This window comes from Cupressus sempervirens, chromosome 6, assembly GCF_028749045.1.
Source record: "Cupressus sempervirens isolate cs-2001-9-10 chromosome 6, ASM2874904v1, whole genome shotgun sequence".
Classification (NCBI taxonomy): Eukaryota; Viridiplantae; Streptophyta; class Pinopsida; order Cupressales; family Cupressaceae; genus Cupressus; species Cupressus sempervirens.
Genome location: NC_143123.1, coordinates 580,097,945 through 580,115,983, shown reverse-complemented (window position 1 = coordinate 580,115,983; position 18,039 = coordinate 580,097,945). Strand labels below are relative to the sequence as shown.

At 34.4% G+C, this 18,039-nt stretch overlaps 1 protein-coding gene across 1 annotated transcript; it reads right to left on the bottom strand.

Moving 5' to 3' along the window:
- Nucleotides 1-14,530: 14,530 nt before the first annotated feature.
- On the bottom strand, nucleotides 14,531-17,826 carry LOC149553577 (putative anthocyanidin reductase). The gene is made up of 5 exons (XM_089788978.1): nucleotides 17,625-17,826; nucleotides 17,251-17,420; nucleotides 16,253-16,453; nucleotides 15,054-15,427; nucleotides 14,531-14,962 (listed from the first exon to the last, which is right to left on the bottom strand). Exons 1-5 carry the CDS (start codon nucleotides 17,767-17,769, stop codon nucleotides 14,821-14,823), a joined length of 1,032 nt encoding a protein of 343 aa, XP_089645104.1. The 5' UTR covers nucleotides 17,770-17,826; the 3' UTR covers nucleotides 14,531-14,820.
- Nucleotides 17,827-18,039: the final 213 nt, after the last annotated feature.

Genomic DNA, 18,039 nt, shown 5'->3' with positions numbered 1-18,039 from the left:
TCCCTTATTTTGAAAAGCCATGCATTTTCTATATCCTCAATAGCTTTAAGAATATACTTTTCATGAATAGGGGTCTTTGAAAGCTTTCTTTGAGATATCAAACTATCATTCTCTGGTTGTTGTATCTTTTCCACTATTGTTTTTCCTTTTCTCTTTTCTTCTTGAGGACTTTCTTCTAATACTTTTCTCTTTCTGATTTAGACTTTCCTTTGGTTCTATTTTCTTGTGCCTCTTTTATCTATAGAATCTCTATATGATCAATGGTGTCATTAATTTTGAGTGTAATTTCTTCATCGAGTTGCTTAATACTCCATATATTTTCATCTAGTTCCATCATTTATTTATTTTGATTGCATTGTTTCTTCTTTTAAGCTTGCAACTTTTTTACTTAGTGAGTTGAGTAAATTAACTACTTCCATATATCATTGTTGTGTGATCTAATTAATGTCTTCTCCCTCTAATTTTCTAGATTTCTTTTCAATGCTTCTAAGTATGCTTTGTATGATTCTTGGTTTTGTTATCTCACCTTCTTCTATCTCCTTGTTTGTGGATGTAAGAAGGAAATTTGTCTCATTTTGTTGTCTAATCTCTCCTCTTTTGTAATTATTGTATTGTCCTTTTGCCACCAATTTTGGATACTATTTCTCTAAGCTAGTGTCCAACTTGATTGCTTCAAAATTTGAATTGTTTGTAGCTACCCTTCTCATGTCTTTGAGAAATTTCAAGAGTCTGATTTTCCCTTGGTATATAGAGAAGTTGATTTTGTACAATGATCTATTTGTGATAATTTTGATATACTCTTGGTGATAGAATATGGTTTTAAGTTAATTAAGAGTTTTACTTATGTAGATTTGACATGGTGAGGTTCATAACCCTTAATCCCCCCTAGCAACTCTCCAATTTGAATGAAAATCTTGATGTCACATAATTCAACTAGGATGTTATTTAATGTTATCCATATTGGGAGATTTAGGGAGCTAACTAGGATTTCACTAAACTTGGGTTTCCATTTTAGAAAGTTTATACTATATCCATTAATAAAATTGAGAAAATTTTCAAGTAGAGATTTCCTAATACTTGAATTTATACAATGCAGGAAAACTAAAGAGTTTGAGAGAAAATTTATACTTACCTATTTGGCGTCCATGGATTTGAACCAATTAACCATTTTTTAGCATTCTAATTTCAGCTCAATCCATACCGCATACAAACCCCTTTCTTTGCACTCAAACCATCTATCTTCGCTAATCTCATTGTTGATAATGATGGTAGTGGTTACGTTTTCTTTTGTTTTCTAACTAATGGGTGGCTTTGATTGTTCTATTCCTAGTCTATGAATAGGAAATTGGCCAAACTGGAATATGGGAGGTGTAAGTGAAGTCATTTTTTCTGAATGAATTAGGTTTGAGGAAAAATATGGATGATTTCTAGGTTTAGGATTAATAGGAATGCTATTGGTTACCAATACTTTATAGGGTTTACGAAAAATCTATGGAGCTTGAAGATTCATGTTGTTTAGGGCTTTCCATTCCTTAGAGTAGCTACTAAGATTTGTATTGTTTGAAAACTCTTGAAAGATTTGGCTGCTAAGGTTCCTTTTGTTTGTGTATTTCTTTCATAGTTTGTTTTCCCAAATAAATTTTCTTGTTTTTGTTGAATTTCTTTATCACTTTGATCTATGTCATTTTTCCTTGGAGATCCTTTTTGTTTTTGTGTTTTAGATCAATTTTTTGTCAGATCTCCTTCCATCTGTGGACTTTCTCCAATCCTTCTTCCTCATTTTTCTTATGAGTTTGTGTTATTTCATGCATTCGTGGCTTTGAGATCTGAGGAAATTTATCAGTTTGTTGTTGGATCTAATCAGATATTTCCTTGTTTCATTCTTCATGTCAATCAATTAGTGCTCTAAATTGATTTTTAAGAGGAATTAGTTCAAGCCTACTTTTCTTCAAAAATAGGGGTTTTTTTGATTTTGTGGTATAATTGGAGTTGTTTGAAAGATTCTGTCATTGGAACTTAGGGTTTCCATTTCCTAGATTTTCGTGATATGATCTGCTCTTCACATTTTTTTCTATTATTGTCATTTTTCTTTTTTTTTAGTCTAATGCTCTTAAATTTCTTGTCAAAGTTTAAATTTTCTAATTTTAGAAAAAGTGGCATCTTAAATCTCTTTTTGGTCCCTCATCTTTGTGCACTTGCCCATACAAAAAAAAATTCTTTATAATGCTTCAATAAATGCTCCTACAATATTAACCATACAAATTAGTTTTCTTTCTATCCATGCATATGGACAAAGAATAAAATAATGAACCTTAAGTAATCATACAAAAAATACCAAGCTAGGAAATTGGTTACAATTTTTTACCAGGCAATGATGTTGAAAAGTGGGTGGAGAAAATTCTCATTGCACTATAAATGTTGATTTGCACAAACATTGATTCTTGATTAGTAAAGTTTTGAGAAAATTGGTCTTAGTTCAGTGAGGCTAGAGACACCCATCAATAGCTCGAGATATTAATCCACATAGACACCATTGAACAAGCATAAACATCAATCTATATACTTGACTCAAAATACATATAGAAAAAATTCAAAATCCAAAGATAACTCCACCCTATAGTTGGAAATTATCTAGCTCCGACATACTAGAGATTGACATTTACACTTGTTCATTGGTGTCTATCTAAATTGATATCTTTGTATACCACTAACGTTTTTATAAAAATGGTCTTAGTTCAGTGAGGATGGAGACACTCATCAATAGGAAGAGTTATCAATCTGCACAGACACCAATGAATAAGTGTAAATTTTAATTTGTATCTTGACTCAAAATACATAAAGAAAAAATTCAAAATCCTAAGATGACTCCACCCTATTGTTGGAAAATGTCTAGCTCTAACATATGAGAGGGTATCAGAGAAACATACACGAGGCATTATATACTCAATTGTAAATCAATAGTATAAGTAGTAAGCTACTATAAGATCAATACATGTATGTGCATAAAATATCTAGTACATATATATCAATAGAACTACTCTAATTACATAAATGAAAAGGAATGTAAATACATACAACTCAAGTTACGTGTAGCACAATATGGATTTTTCAATTCTTGAACACTCTAAATTTCATTGTAGTTGGCAAACCTAAACATTGATCCCAAGTAGTGTATAATAATTTTGTATCATTGTACAAATGGAAACATAAGGCCCACCCCACCATGCTCATGAAGATGGTAACCCAAACAAAAACATAATGCAAACATGAAGGCGGAGAGTGACTACATACATGCCAAGATGATGCATAATCTCAAAGGATTTCACCAAGGTCCAATGCAATACATAAGGATGTAGAATACAAATGCACATGGAGAACACTCATCATGTGATCCATTATCCAAATACAATAAAAAACTCACATAATCACATCATAATTAGGGTACTACTCAATTTTATATAGGATTTGTGTAGGAATTCTAGTGGAGTGTGATTACTTGGCTTCCAAAAGCCCAAGTAGCTACATCAAGTCCTTGATCAACATCCATAGACAACCAAACTTGAAATTTATCTTTGATCAACACCTTGAAGTGGCCAAATATTGTGTCTTTAATCAAAAACTATAGGTGGAGAGACACTAACTTACCTTTGATCAACATCCTCAAGTAGCTAGGTAGTTAATTACTCTTACTTTTGTGTTTACACACAAGTTCATTTATTAATTTTTTACTTAATTAAGAACTCCTTAATATTTCTTGTACCAATCACTTATGGGTTGGGATCCACGTAAGGAACCACATCACCACTACACAAACACCCAAACAAGATCATCTGATTACAAAACAAGGCACAAAGAGAAATGTGTACATGTTTGTCTTAATAAGGAAAAAACATATGTACAAGTTTCTCTTATTAAATAGCATGTATGTAGTTTTAATTGTTAAAACCACATTAAAATTTAACCATGTACATGTTATGGCTCTAACTTTTTGAGCCATAACATGATTATGATTCTTGAATTTTTATAAACCACTATATTACCTAAATTTTATGTTTATTAAAGTGAGTGACCACTTTCTTGTTCAACACGTTGTTACACATAATTCTATATTAAATAACGAGTTTCCAATCCTAACAATCATTTGCAAATCTAAGATACAAGATCATGGCTTAGATATTGTTGAGATTTTGTGCATTGCACACATTGCATAATATTTTATATTGTATTATTTTATCTTATTATGTAATGTTGCACATAGGAGCACCTAGATGGACATGCAATATGTAAAGATTCTCATGGGATACTGTTGATGTGTTTAATTGACACATTGTGATAATATTTGATGTAATTATAATTTAATATTGGGAAAATAATTAAATGCCCAATATTTAATGTGAGGTTAATAGGTTAGGTAGCACATGGTTTATGTAATACAAGATGGTGGTTTTGTGGGAGCTTGGCATCATAAAAGCAATCACAAGGGTAGTTTTTGTATGAGAAGAGCAAAAGGCAAAAAGAAAAATTAAGAAGACAAGGCTTAACAGATTAGCCAAGGGAGAATTTGTGAAGGTTGGAAGCATGGTATGAGATGTGTGGATTCATATTTCTTCACATAGATTACTTGGTAGTGGCTATGAATTTGAAGGCTTCCATCATTTTATTGCAATGTCTTTTTGTTGAACAATACATGGAGATGGATGCTTTTGGAGGCTAGGTTTTTCCCTAAATGAGGGTTTCCCAGGGTATATCTTGTGTCACATTTTGGTGGGTATGTTGTTTATTCTCTTACATGTGAATTTTAAGTGTTTTTTTTAATTTTAGATCTATTGTGGGTTTTGTGGAAATGGTAATTTTTTGGTTGCAAGTCTCCTTACATATACTTTTATGCCCAACCAAAGAGTTTATGCTTCCCCAAAATCCTTCATGACACTATAAGGGCTTCCATAAAATGAAAGGACAAATTCGCAGAACTAATTTTTTCTCACTAACCACTAGGAAGAGATTATATTGTGAGGATATCAAGAGCAAGCCAAACCACTAGCATGGCATTGAACACAAATACTAGAAAAGGTCATCCTTTCCTAATCCTAGAAGAAATACTTTTCATGTTGTCTATTGAAATATTTGTTTTCTTTATAAGAAAATAAAACTATATTCATAAATAAGGTCTTGAGCAACCTTTAAGGGATACTACTCAAAGCCTTGATATTCAAAGAAATACCAATAATTTTAGGAGGTTATATAAATGAGCCTTGAATGACTTTATAACACACAATTATACCAATGAATTTAGAAAAAACTTTATCTTTTATAGATGTTTAACCTTCCTACATTAAATAACTTATCACTACCCCACTTCTTGATGTTAGTTTTAGAAACCTAGAAGATGAGTTATTTATTTTACCATCTTCTCTTGCACCCAAATCTTCTATAGGATCCAAAAAGTATTATCTTTGTTTAAATTAGTGTGAGAGGACTAAAAAATAGCCAAATTGCATGTATCTCCATGAATTCTTGTAGCCCAAGTCAAAATTTGCAATTTGATTAGAAATTGGAACATCTCCTTACTTCAATTTGTACTTATCATCTCCTTACTTCAATGTACTTAACATTGTTAAAACAAGACTTCAACTAGAAGAATTAGATGTAGCACTAAATATTGACATATGTAAATCTTGACTCATAAGGTGTTCTCATGCTCCATTGTCACAATATCCTCAAAATAGTTTGAGTGCTATAAATTACCTTATAGTAATCTTTACAATAGATACTCAAGAACTTCACCTTTGAGAAATATTTTACATTTAGTCCATGTGCTTCTATTAGTGCCTTTCTTTTTTCATAAAATTTAATTGTCAATGTCTCAAGAGTGGATTGATAAATTTTAGGTCTTCATTTTGAATAGTTGCTTTGTATCCATATTCATGACAATTTTTCATAATTAGTATGTTGTAAACTTGTATCCAACTCATGTTGCCAATTTGATATCCAAATGAAGTGGACTATTCATGATTTTAAGAAAAATGGGAAACTGGTTATCTTTTGTTGAGTGTGTCACATGAAGTATCTAGTGGTTTACTAGTAGCCATCATTGTTGATTCCAATAAGTCTTGTCTCCAACTTAGTATTAGAATCCCAGGTTAGTGAATCTAGATAAGAATCTTAGTTTGAGCTCTTCATTAGTTTGAACCCTATATTTCAAGGTTTGATAAATTTACCTTCTTGATTGTGAAAATAAGGACTTTCAAAAATTGAGTTAAAATTCATTCACCACTAGGGTGGTTTCCATATCATCTTGAATATTCAAGTTTCTTCTAGTCTAGGACTCCATGAGAGGTAGTGAGATTCAAGTACCCACAAAATTACAGAATAACACACATTCATACAAATTAAAAATAACATATGTAACATCCTCTAGTATAATCAACAACATTAAGTTTTCTTTGGGATTCTCTAAGCATCTATTAGGTCTTTGAGGAATACCTGAATTTTAATTAGATTTGTGTTCTTATGCATGTAAAAAATCAATCACATTTGTATGTTGAGACAAGGAAGTTTCTCCTCCATTGAAAAAAAATTTGAAAAATAAAAGTGGGGGTCTTAAAGAGGCCCAAGGGTTGTCATGCAAGAAACCACTACCAAAATACAAAGAAAATAAACCTAACCCCAAAAGAAGTCCTCAACCCTAAACACATTGCAATGAAAAGAAGAGCTTAGACATGTTCCCAATTGATTTGTGACTTACATAGCCAATATGATTATAAATTTGGCCATTATAGGCTCATGAACCCCTTTATACACTATTTGCAACACCATATACAATGGTTAAAAAAACATCATTCTTTCAATATATAATGTAAAATTGTTAGTTTAGATTGAGTTCCATCTTTTTGTACATCCCCTGATATTATCGAGGTGTTGAATTTTTGTAAATAAGCTATATGGATTGCATTACTATACTTGATTTTTGCACTGATTGTGATTGGTTGAATATGGAATGGATTACAACCACCAAATTTGATGAAATGTCACATATTCTCTCATCTAGTGAGCTAGACTACATTAGAACCATAAATTCTCTATTATCTATGTTTTTGAATTTTAATACCCATTTTATATTTGATACCTATAATTCACATTATTCTATTTTGATGCAGGAGCATCTAGAGGTATAAGGGCAATCCTGTGTCACCCAAAAAAAATGTACCTAGATAGTTTCTATTTCATGTGTTTTCATTTTTGGATACCCATTTGGGTCAAATAAAGGTTCCAACTCTCACAATTCCACTATCAGTGTTCTAAGTTAGAGTATTTAAGCACCTTGGGATACGTGCAAATGCCAAAAAAAATAGGACTATGTAATTGAGCCATAATTATGGTGAATAAAAAGTTATAAATTGGAGAGAGGATTAAAATTGTAATTTAGAACATTCTAGAAAAAGAATCAAGTCAAAAGGCTGCACAGTTTGAAAGTTATCGCAATTTTTTGGTTTCTAGAGACCTTCTAAGAATGCTTCAAAGTCAGGTTCGAGGCATTAAATGACCTTGTATAGGGCCAAAAAATGGAGGACAAGAAAAGGTTTTCCATAGGGCTATAGAGCACTTTGAGAGCTTTCTAGAAATGTAAACAGTTCATCGATCGGAGCTACGGTTCAAAAGTTATGTCTCCTGGAAGTTTGGCTATCGTTTCTAGATTCTTCTAATTTTGTAATGACTTCTAAAGTGACTTCTGGAGCCTTCCATTTTGGTGGTGGATGCCAACTAGCACTTTCTACAATGTATTCCTAATCCTTAACCCTTTGGGGTCTATTTAAGGACATTTCTAGCATTGTAAAAGGCAGTTCGGAGTGGAGTTTGAGAGAAGGTACTAGGAGAAGAAATTATCTCTAGATTTATGCTATTGTAAGCCCATAGGGCATGTTTTGGAGTCTATTTTCTTTGTACTACATGTAATAGCATATTTTAGTAGTTAATAAAATTTTTTCTTTCTTATTTTGTCCATTCTATGCTTGGGTTGTGTCCCCATCAAGTGGTATTAGAGCAAGTTTTCCTAAGTGTGTAGACAGAGCACCAACTGTGATGCAATTTGCACCAAGACTGTGTGGTTGTGGGTTTGAGTTAAGAAGATGCCTCCACGAAGAGAGTGTGGTGGAAGGGATGGAGCTATTAATCCTGAGGAGGTTAGAGCCCTCCAAAGGCAAGTTCAAGCGTTGTAGGAGGAGCTCCGTAGAGGAACAAATGTTGCCGCAGGTGACGAAAGTGAGGATGAAAATGAAGAAGCAATTGGACTACAAGGGGAAGTTCTGAATCAGGCAGAGGAGAGGCTTTTTAGGGCCATTACTATGTTTGGGAAAAGACCTACAATTGATGTGGGCATATTTTCAGGAAATCTGAAACCAGATGAGTTGATTGATTGGATCAATGAAATAGAAGAGTACTTTGAGTATGAGGATATCAAAGATCCAAATAGGGTTAAGTTTGCAAAGGCCAAATTGAAAGGCCATGCCAAAATTTGGTGGCAAGAGGTTCAATTGGAAAGAAATAGAAAATGGAAGGAGAAGATCACAAGGTGGGATCGCATGGTGGACAAACTAAAGAAGCAGTTCATTCCTGTTGATTACGAGCTTGATTTGTTTAAGAAGATGCATGGGTTAAAGAAAGCAAGAAAATCAGTCCAGGAATATACGGAGGAGTTTTACCGACTTCTAATTAGAGTAGGGCATGCATAAGCAAATAAGGAGAAGGTTGCTCATTATATCAGTGGGTTACGACCTAGCATCCAGGAGGAATTAAGTCTGGTAAGAATGACCATCGTTGAAGAGGCATACCAGTTTTCCCTACGAGTTGAAAAGAAGCTAAATAAAAGGTTTGAAGGGAGACAAAGAGGGTGTGGTCAAGGAGGAAGGGGCTGTGGTAGGTCATCTGGAGGTCGAAATGAGACCCAAAAGAAAAATGAAGATGTGGTTACTAGCAGGAAGCAGAGGAATGGGAATTTCAACCACTCCCATGATCAAAACATTGGAGATCAGAGAGGAAGAGGTAGAGGATGTGGACAAGGTTCAGGAAGAGGAGATTTCTGTGGTACCTGTTTTCATTGCAATGAACAAGGTCATCGTGCCTTTGAATGCCCTCAACGACAAGGAAGGACAGATAGGAGAGCTGAGGGCCAAGTTAGGGTTGCTCATGTGGATGAGGATGTACAGTCATCACATTCAGAGGATGTAGAAAGAGGAGAGACTTTAGTAAATGAAAGGGTTCTACTAAGTGGTGAGATTGAACTGGGAAAAAAGGAGGAGTCTATTTCATACTAGGTGCAAATGTGAGAATAAATGTTGTGATGTGATCATTGATGGTGGTAGCACTGACAACTTGGTGTCAGAAGAGATGGTCTCTAAGTTGAAGCTCAAGAGGGAGAAACACCCCCATCCCTATCGGACCACTTGGGTAAAGGATGATCATAAGGTCCCAGTAAGTGAACAATGTTTAGTGAAGTTCAAAATTGGGAGTTACCATGATGAAGTTCTCTGTGATATTATTCCAATAGATGTCTGCCATCTATTGTTGGGAAGAGCATGGTAGTTTGATAGACATGTAGTACATGATGGTCATGCAAACACATACTCTCTGACAAAGGATGGAGTTTGCCACAAATTGAAGCCCATGGTAAAGGAAGGTGAAAAGGTATGCAACAGTCCTAGGATCTGTCTTGTTGATGGAAGAAAGTTTTTAGATGGCATGAAACATCAACATATGTGCTATCCTTTGATTCCTAGAAAAGATAAGGAAGGTATGCTTTGATTCCTAGAAAAGATAAGGAAGGTAGTAGTGAAATACCACTTGAAGTTTCAAATTTATTAAGTGAGTTTGGAGATATCATTTCTGATAATGTTCTAGAAGGATTGCCACCAGGAAGGCAAATCAGTCATCAAATAGATTTAATCCCTAGAGCTAGTTTGCCTAACAAGGCTGCTCATAGGATGACTCCTACTAAAACTGACGAGCTAAACAGACAGGTTCAGGAGCTATTGAGGAAGGGTTTGATTCAAGAGAGCCCAAGTCCATGTCCAGTACCTGCAGTACTGGCACCAAAGAAGGATGGAGAGTGGAGAATGTGTATGGAGTCTCGAGCTATAAATAGGATAACCATCAAGTATCGATTTCTTTTGCCAAGCATGGATGATCTTATGGACTGCTTGAGTGGAGCTCAGTACTTCACAAAGATAGAACTCAAGAGTGGCTATCACCAAATATGGATACGAGAAGGAGATGAGTAGAAAACTGCCTTCAAGACCAAGGAGGGTCTTTATGAGTGGCTATTCATGCCCTTTGGATTGACGAATGCCCCAAGCACCTTCATGCGGCTTATGAATGAGGTACTTAAGAAGTTCTTGGGAAAATTTGTTATTGTCTATTTGGATGATATTTTAATTTTCAGCAAGACTTTGGAAGAACATTTATTGCATATTCGTAGTGTCCTTGAAAGGTTGAGGGAAGAGAAATTGTTACTTAATCTGAAGAAGTGTAGCTTTGCTAAAAAAGAGTTAGTCTAGCTGGGGTTTGTTGTGTCACCTGAAGGTCTCAAAATGGATCTTGAGAAGGTAAAAGCCATCTTGGAATGCCCTACTCCAAGGTCTGCTACTAAGGTGAGATCATTTCATGGTTTGGTTAGTTTCTACAAGAAGTTCATTAAGAATTTTAGTGGCATATGTGCACCCCTAACTGACACAATAAGAGGGGATAGAAAAGAGTTCAAATGGACTGCGACAACTATGCGAAGTTTTGAATTGCTGAAGAAGAGGGTGACAGAACAACCTGTGTTGGCACTTCCTGATTTTAGCAAGGTGTTCCAAGTGGATTGTGATGCTAGTGGCAACGCTATTGGAGCTATATTAAGCCAAGAAGGTAAGCCTATTGCATATTTTAGTGAAAAATTGAATGATGCGAAAAAGAAGTATTCTATTTATGATCAAGAGTTCTATGCAATAGTTAAGGCCTTAAAGAAATGGAGGCATTATTTATTGCCAAAGGAATTTGTTTTATATACTGATCACCAGGCATTATAGTATATGAATAGCCAAGGTAAATTGAACCAGAGGCATATGAAGTGGGTAGAGTTCTTGTAGAGCTATACATTTGTGTTGAAGCATAGAAGTGGAAAATCTAACAGGGTTATGGATGCATTAAGTAGGAGGCAATTGTTGCTTACAGTAATGCAAGTTGAAGTAGTTGGGTTTGATGAACTCAAGAATCTGTACCTTGAGGATCCTAGTTTGGCTAAGGCATGGAAAGCTTGTAAAGAACCTGTTGCTGTAGACAGAACTAAGTGGTTAGACTATCTGATTCAAGATGGTATGTTGTTCAAAGGCAGTCAATTGTGCATTCCAAGGAGTTCCATGAGGGAAAATCCGATTAAGGAGAAACACAGTGGAGGGATGGAGGGACATTTTGGTCAAGACAAGACCATTGCCATTCTTAGAGAACATTATTTTTGACCTCAGATTTCATAGGATGTGAAGAAGTTTGTATAGAGTTGTTAGGTTTGTCAAGTGGCCAACGGATTTAGTCACAATACTAGACTTTATCAACCATTGTCTATTCCATCAAAGCCACGGGAGGACATGAGTATGGATTTTGTTCTTGGATTGTCGAGGACATAAAGGGGTAATGACTCAATATTTGTGGTGGTTGATAGGTTCTCCAAAATGGCACATTTCATTCCATGCCATAAAACTCATGATGTTGTCCATATTGCAGACTTGTTTTTCAGAGAGGTGGTAAGATTGCATGGCCTCCCAAAGAGTATAGTTTCTGACAGAGACACTAAATTTGTGGGGTATTTCTGGAGAACATTGTGGAAGAAGTTGAGAACAGACTTGAAATTCAGTTCCACACATCATCCGCAGACTAATGGCTAGATAGAAGTGGTAAACAAAAGTCTAGGCAATTTGCTGAGATGTTTAGTTGGGGATAAGCCCAAGGGATGGGATTTGATTCTACCACAAGTAGAATTTTCTTACAATAACTCTATAAATAGGAGTACTAGTAAATCACCATTCCAAAGTGTATATGGAAGTAGCCCAAGGACTACACCAAAATTGAGGAAGATGGAGCAAGGGGAGAGGAAAAGTGCTAAAGCAAAAGAGTTTGCTAAACATATCAAGCGCCTACATGAGGAGGTTCAGACACACATTATCAAGATGAATCAATAGTATAAAGCTAGGGCTAATCAAAGGAGAAGACATAAGGAATTCCAAGTAGGGGATCTAGTCATGGTACACTTAAGAAAAGAAAGATTTCTAGTAGGTACTTACAACAAGCTAAAGATGAAGAAATTTGGCCCCTGCAAAATTTTGAAGAAACATGACTCAAGAAATGCATATGAGGTGGAGTTGCCAGATGGAATTCACATTTCTCCTATCTTCAACATTGTAGACTTAATAGACTATCATGATGATGGTGTAGATGAGGAGTTGATGTTAGAGCCATGTCCAATTCCTGCATCTAAGAAGGAGGAGATTGAAGAGATTCTGGATAGTCGTGTGGGTAGGAGTACCAGCAATAGGTAGTATGAAGAGTATTTGGTTAAGTGGAAAGGATGACCGATAAAGGACTCAACTTGGATATCAGCAGCTAAGGTTTCCCATTTGGGATTTCCTCTACCATCCATAAAGTGATAGGGTCACTTTTCAATCTACTATGGGTGTCTAATGCAGGAGCATCTAGAGGTATAAGGGCAATCCTGTGTCACCCAAAAAAAAATGTATCTAGACATAGTTTCTATTTCATGTGTTTTCATTTCTGGATACCCATTTGGGTCAAATAAAGGTTTCAAGTCTCACAATTCCACTATTAGCGTTTTGGGTTAGAGTATTTAAGCACCTTGGGATACGTGTAAATGCCGAAAAAATAGGACTATGTAATTGAGCCATAACTATTGTGAATCAGAAGGTGTGAATTGGAGGGAGGATTAAAATTGTAATTTAGAACATTCCAAGAAAAGAATCAAATCAAGAGGCTGCACAGTTTGAAAGTTATCACAATTTTTCGATTTCTGGAGACCTCCTAAGAATGCTTCAAAATCAGGTTTGAGGCATTAAATGACCTCATACAGGGCCGAAAAATGGGAGACAAGAAAAGCTTGTCCATAGGGCTATAGAGCACTCTGAGAGCTTTTCAGAAATGTAAACGGTTCGTCGATCGGAGCTACGATTCAAAAGTTATGCCTCCTGAAAGTTCGGCTACCATTTCTGGATTCTTCTAATTTTGTACTAACTTCTAAAGTGACTTTTGGAGCCTTCCATTTTGGTGGTGGATGCCAACTAGCACTTTCTAGAATGTATTCCTAATCCTTAACCCTTTGGGGTCTATTTAAGAACATTTTTGGCATTGTAAAAGGCAGTTCGGAGTGGAGTTTGAGAGAAGGTACTGGGAGAAGAAATTATCTCCAAATTTATGCTATTGTAAGCCCATAGGGCATGTTTTAGAGTCTATTTTCTCTGTACTAAGTGTACTACCATATTTTCATAGTTAATAAAGTTTTCCCTTTCCTATTGTGTCCATTCTGTGCTTGGGTTGTGTCCCCATCATATTTTTTCTAACCCAACTCTAGTAATATAAAGCTAAGTTTAAATGTAGCTCAAGTTTCATTTCACACCAACCTAAGGGTTTGAATTTTCACTCTAACAAGTTATTGCCTTATTGTTTCACATTTTGTATTCTTAAACTTCTTCAAATTACTATTGTCAATCTCTATTTTTTGTTTACAAGAAAATTGAATAATTATGGTTTGTATAATTCTTATATCTCCAAGTACAAAAACTATCCATGTAGATAGTGTTAATTATCATATTTCATATTTTATAAAATTTATTTCAACTTAAAAATATATTCAAATTTTAAATAATTAGCTATCTCATATTATTTTTTTATTTTAAAAAACCATATAAACTATTTTGAAAGTTTGTAGTTTTATTTATATATAATAAACACATATTTACAAACAAATGTGCATTTTACAATGAAAAATAATCACGATGAATAAGAGAATATCTACTTTTTAATGTTTGATTATAATAAGTATTCTACAAATTAATATTGGTAAGAAAACTTAATTATGGTATTTTAACATTGTGTTGTATTATACATTAAATTTTGAAAAAATCAATTATTAATACAATGTAACAAAAGTAACAAGATATTCATTTAGAATAAATTCCTAACTTTTTATACCCTTTAATTAAATGTTTCGAATATTTTTGATGTGTTTTATTGAAATAACAATGAATCTAATAAAAGTTATTAATAAATGTTCTTCAATAGTTTGTTGGACATTATAGTTGAGTTTAGACTTCACTTGATAATTGATATAAGTAAATTTGAAAAAATGGTTTAAAAATATGATTACATTTAAATTGAGATTATTGTTTTAATATGATAATATAATGAGCTATCTAAAACAAAGAGAAAATGCACTATATTAAAACATATATTAAATATAAGATTTAATTTAAACTTAAATAAAAACATGTAATTTATTGTTCCAAATAAACGTCAATTAAACATCAACTATCTATAAATTGAAGTAGATATTGTACCTTGCTTCTTACAAAGGCAAACAATGCCTATTTAAGGTATTACACTAATGGGACACATACATATATTATAGTCATGTGTTTATTAATCATGATACTACGTAAAAGCATGTTGTCTTTTGGCTTCGAAAAAAATGCTCATTTTGGTCCACATATCGTATGAGCAATATATTCTGAAAAGGAGAAAAACACTTAGAAAGTGTGGTATTTAAGTGAGCAACTGTAGTACCTAAGCTAGCACACCCTTAGTTTTGAAGTACTCAATGGTATGATCATAAATTTCATCAATCCCAAATTGAAAAGTGAAGCCACTCTCCACCAATTTCTTAGATGAGATGTTCACCTTAGGTGTGGAAGGCACATCTTCAATCCTGACAAAAATAAGACAAAATGTTAAATGTTGAATAACCTTTAATGAAGTGTATTAATGTAAACAATCCATAAATGTTGGGATATACTCACTTTGTAGGAACATTGTATTGAGGATAACGCTTAGCCAAGTACTCTGCCAATTGTGGAACACTTGTGTTAATAGGGCAACAAATATACCTTCCTTGGGCATTAGGATTCTCCATAAGGAATAGTTGAGCACTACAAACATCGTCCACATGTACCAAGGAAATAGATCCTGATACCATTTGCATTCCCTTCATGCCTCCAATAAATTGGGGGTTTCCTGTAAGTAGGCTAAGGGCAAGTTGACAGCTGGAAGGCACCATGGGTGTCAAGGAAGGCCCCACAATCAACACAGGGATGATGGTGACCATGTCCAAATTGTGCTCCTTTACATACTGCCAAGCAGCTTGCTCAGCTAGTGTTTTGGATACTGGGTATGCCTATAAAAAAAATCACAAATATATGACAATATTCTAGAAAAGTGTTACTTAAAAATAAGCTTTTGTAATTCTCACAAAAACTCTAAAAAGTAAACATAGAAGTATAATAACTTTAATTATTGACATGTTTTTGGATAATTCAAATTAAATGACATCAAAATACAAATGACTTATATTAGTGCCATATTTTAAAATATCTTAAAATTATAAAAAATTAAAGTGTACTCATCTAATGTCACTTTTGAAAGTGTACTTAAACAATGTAACCTATTGAAAAAAGTGGTCAATGAAAGGGAATTCAATGATGCAATATTATGAGCCAAACTATCATACTAAAAGTGAAGGACAAGACCCCAAATACTCTTAGTCTAAATAAGAGGATGTTTGATGAGCTCAATGATGCTATATTATGAACCTAATCACTACACTAAAAATGAAGAAAACGATCTCAAAGAACTTACAAGTTTTACATTTTAAAACTAAGAATTTCTCTTTTCCTTTCATAATACTTAAAAGAGACGATTATTGAAATCAATAATGTAATATTATAACCCAAAAACTTTATAGTAATGCAAGATACTAAAAGTTAAAAAAAAATTAAATAGAAAAAGATAATTGGCAAACTCTATGATACACTAGTATAAACCAAACCACCATATCATGCATGGAGATAAAGCACATAAAAGTTAACCTAAAGAATGAGACGATCTGCGAACTCCATGATAATGATCCTAAGCACAACCATCATATCAAAAGGTGAAAAAACCCCAAAAGGTTTAGCGTATAAAATAGAAATTTCTTGGAGAGTAGGGTTTATATGTTTACCCAAGCAGGGGGTTTTTGGCTCTGAAGGAAATCGATATCTGACCAGCAAGACTCGTCGATGTACTGATTCTGCTCGGAAGATTCGTTAATGGAAACTGATGCAGCTGACGACGTGACCACCACGCGCTTTACGGTTTTCGCCTTACTGCACGCCTTGAGAACATTTATGGTCCCGTCGATCGCCGGGTCGATTAAATCCTTCTGTAACACACAAATTCGCTCGCAGGTTATTGAAAAAATTAGGGCTGATTCAGCTTCATTGCTTTATAAATTTAAAATCAGGTCAATCAAATACACAGAAATTTAACTGGAGGTTACAGAAAAATAAGGGTTAATGAAACTTGTTTGATTAAATATGTCAGATTAGGTCAATAAAATTCTTCTTTAACACATTTATTTACAGGCAACAGAAAGATTCAGGGCTGAAGAATATGGCTAGTTTAAATATTTTAGATTAGATCAATAAAATCCTTCTATAAATTTTATAACGCACATTTATTGCATATAACAGAAAATATCAGGGTTAATTAAACTTGTTTGCTTAAATATATTAGATCAGGTTAATTAAAAACTTCTGTAACACATTTATTTGCCGGCAACAGAAAAATCAGGGTTAATGAAACATTAACTAAGATATTTTAGATTAGGTCAATAAAATCCTTCTGTGCAGGAAACAGAAAACATGAAGGTGAATGAAAAGTGCTTAAATATTTTACATTAGATCAATATAATCCATTTTTGCAGGTAACAGAAAAGCTTAGGATGGATTCAACTTGCTAGCTTAAATATTTAAGATTAGGTCAATAAAATCCTTCTGGAACATACATTTATTTGCAGCTAACAGACAGAAGATTAGGGTTAATTCAACTTGCTAGATTAAATATTTTAGATTAGGTATGCAAAATACACATTTATTTGCAGGTTACAGAGGATACTTATCAAAAAGGGTAGTTCGACTTGCTAGCTTTATATATTTAAGAGTAGGTCTATTATGTCACCTGAGGATCTTTTGGGGCAAACTCTGTAGGAGTCGCCACATGGAAAACCCCGTCGCAGCCAGCGATAGCGGCGTCGAAGCTGCCATCTTCTGAAAGTTCTCCTCTGAAAAGCTTCAGCCTTTCATCGGCGCCGGTAAGGCTGAGCAGGTGCGCCACTTTGGCCTTGTTCTCTGCAAAATTATCGAAAATTTTATTAATATTTTTTAGATAGCTGAAAGAAATGTTACTGGAAATTGAAATGACAGGAATGGGATTCGAGCCTCTAAGTCGACCGAAAAATAAATCGTCTCATTAAAAGGATTGAATGGGGATTCGAACCTGGGTCGACCTAAAGCGAAATGGTTTTATCAAAAAGGATTGAGCGGGATTCGAACCTGGGTCACGTGCTGTGGCGTGCACTGTGTAGCCCTTTTCAAGCAAGCGCTTGACGAGCCAGGATGCCATAAATCCTGCCGCTCCAGTTACGCAGACGGTCGTCTTTGCGGCAGCATTGCCGTTAACTGGTGCTGTGGCCGACATCTTGGGTTGTTTTCTTGCTTTCTTTGAGACGAAATTTAATGCAGTGGCTAGTTATACAAAAAAAACAGTCGTCCACACTCTCTATATATACAGAAACAGCATCTGGTGGTGTTTCCTGGTTTGAAGAAGGGTAGATGGAAGGAAATTAAGATGAAGTTTTGCCAGATTTTGGGAGTAGTTGGACGTGATTTTAGCAGCGGCTTTCTAATGTTGACTCAGATTTCTGAAACAAGACATTTTGGTTTTAAATGAAATGGGGAAAAGCTATTG

Excerpts from the sequence above, each read along its gene's own strand:
- LOC149553577 (XM_089788978.1), bottom strand. The coding sequence starts at position 17,769 with ATGTCGGCCACAGCACCAGTTAACGGCAATGCTGCCGCAAAGACGACC. Across the intron at positions 15,428-16,252 it reads GCCAAAAACCCCCTGCTTGG|GCATACCCAGTATCCAAAAC; the intron begins GTAAACATATAA and ends TTTTTTTTATAG. Across the intron at positions 14,963-15,053 it reads CAATACAATGTTCCTACAAA|GATTGAAGATGTGCCTTCCA; the intron begins GTGAGTATATCC and ends TATTTTTGTCAG.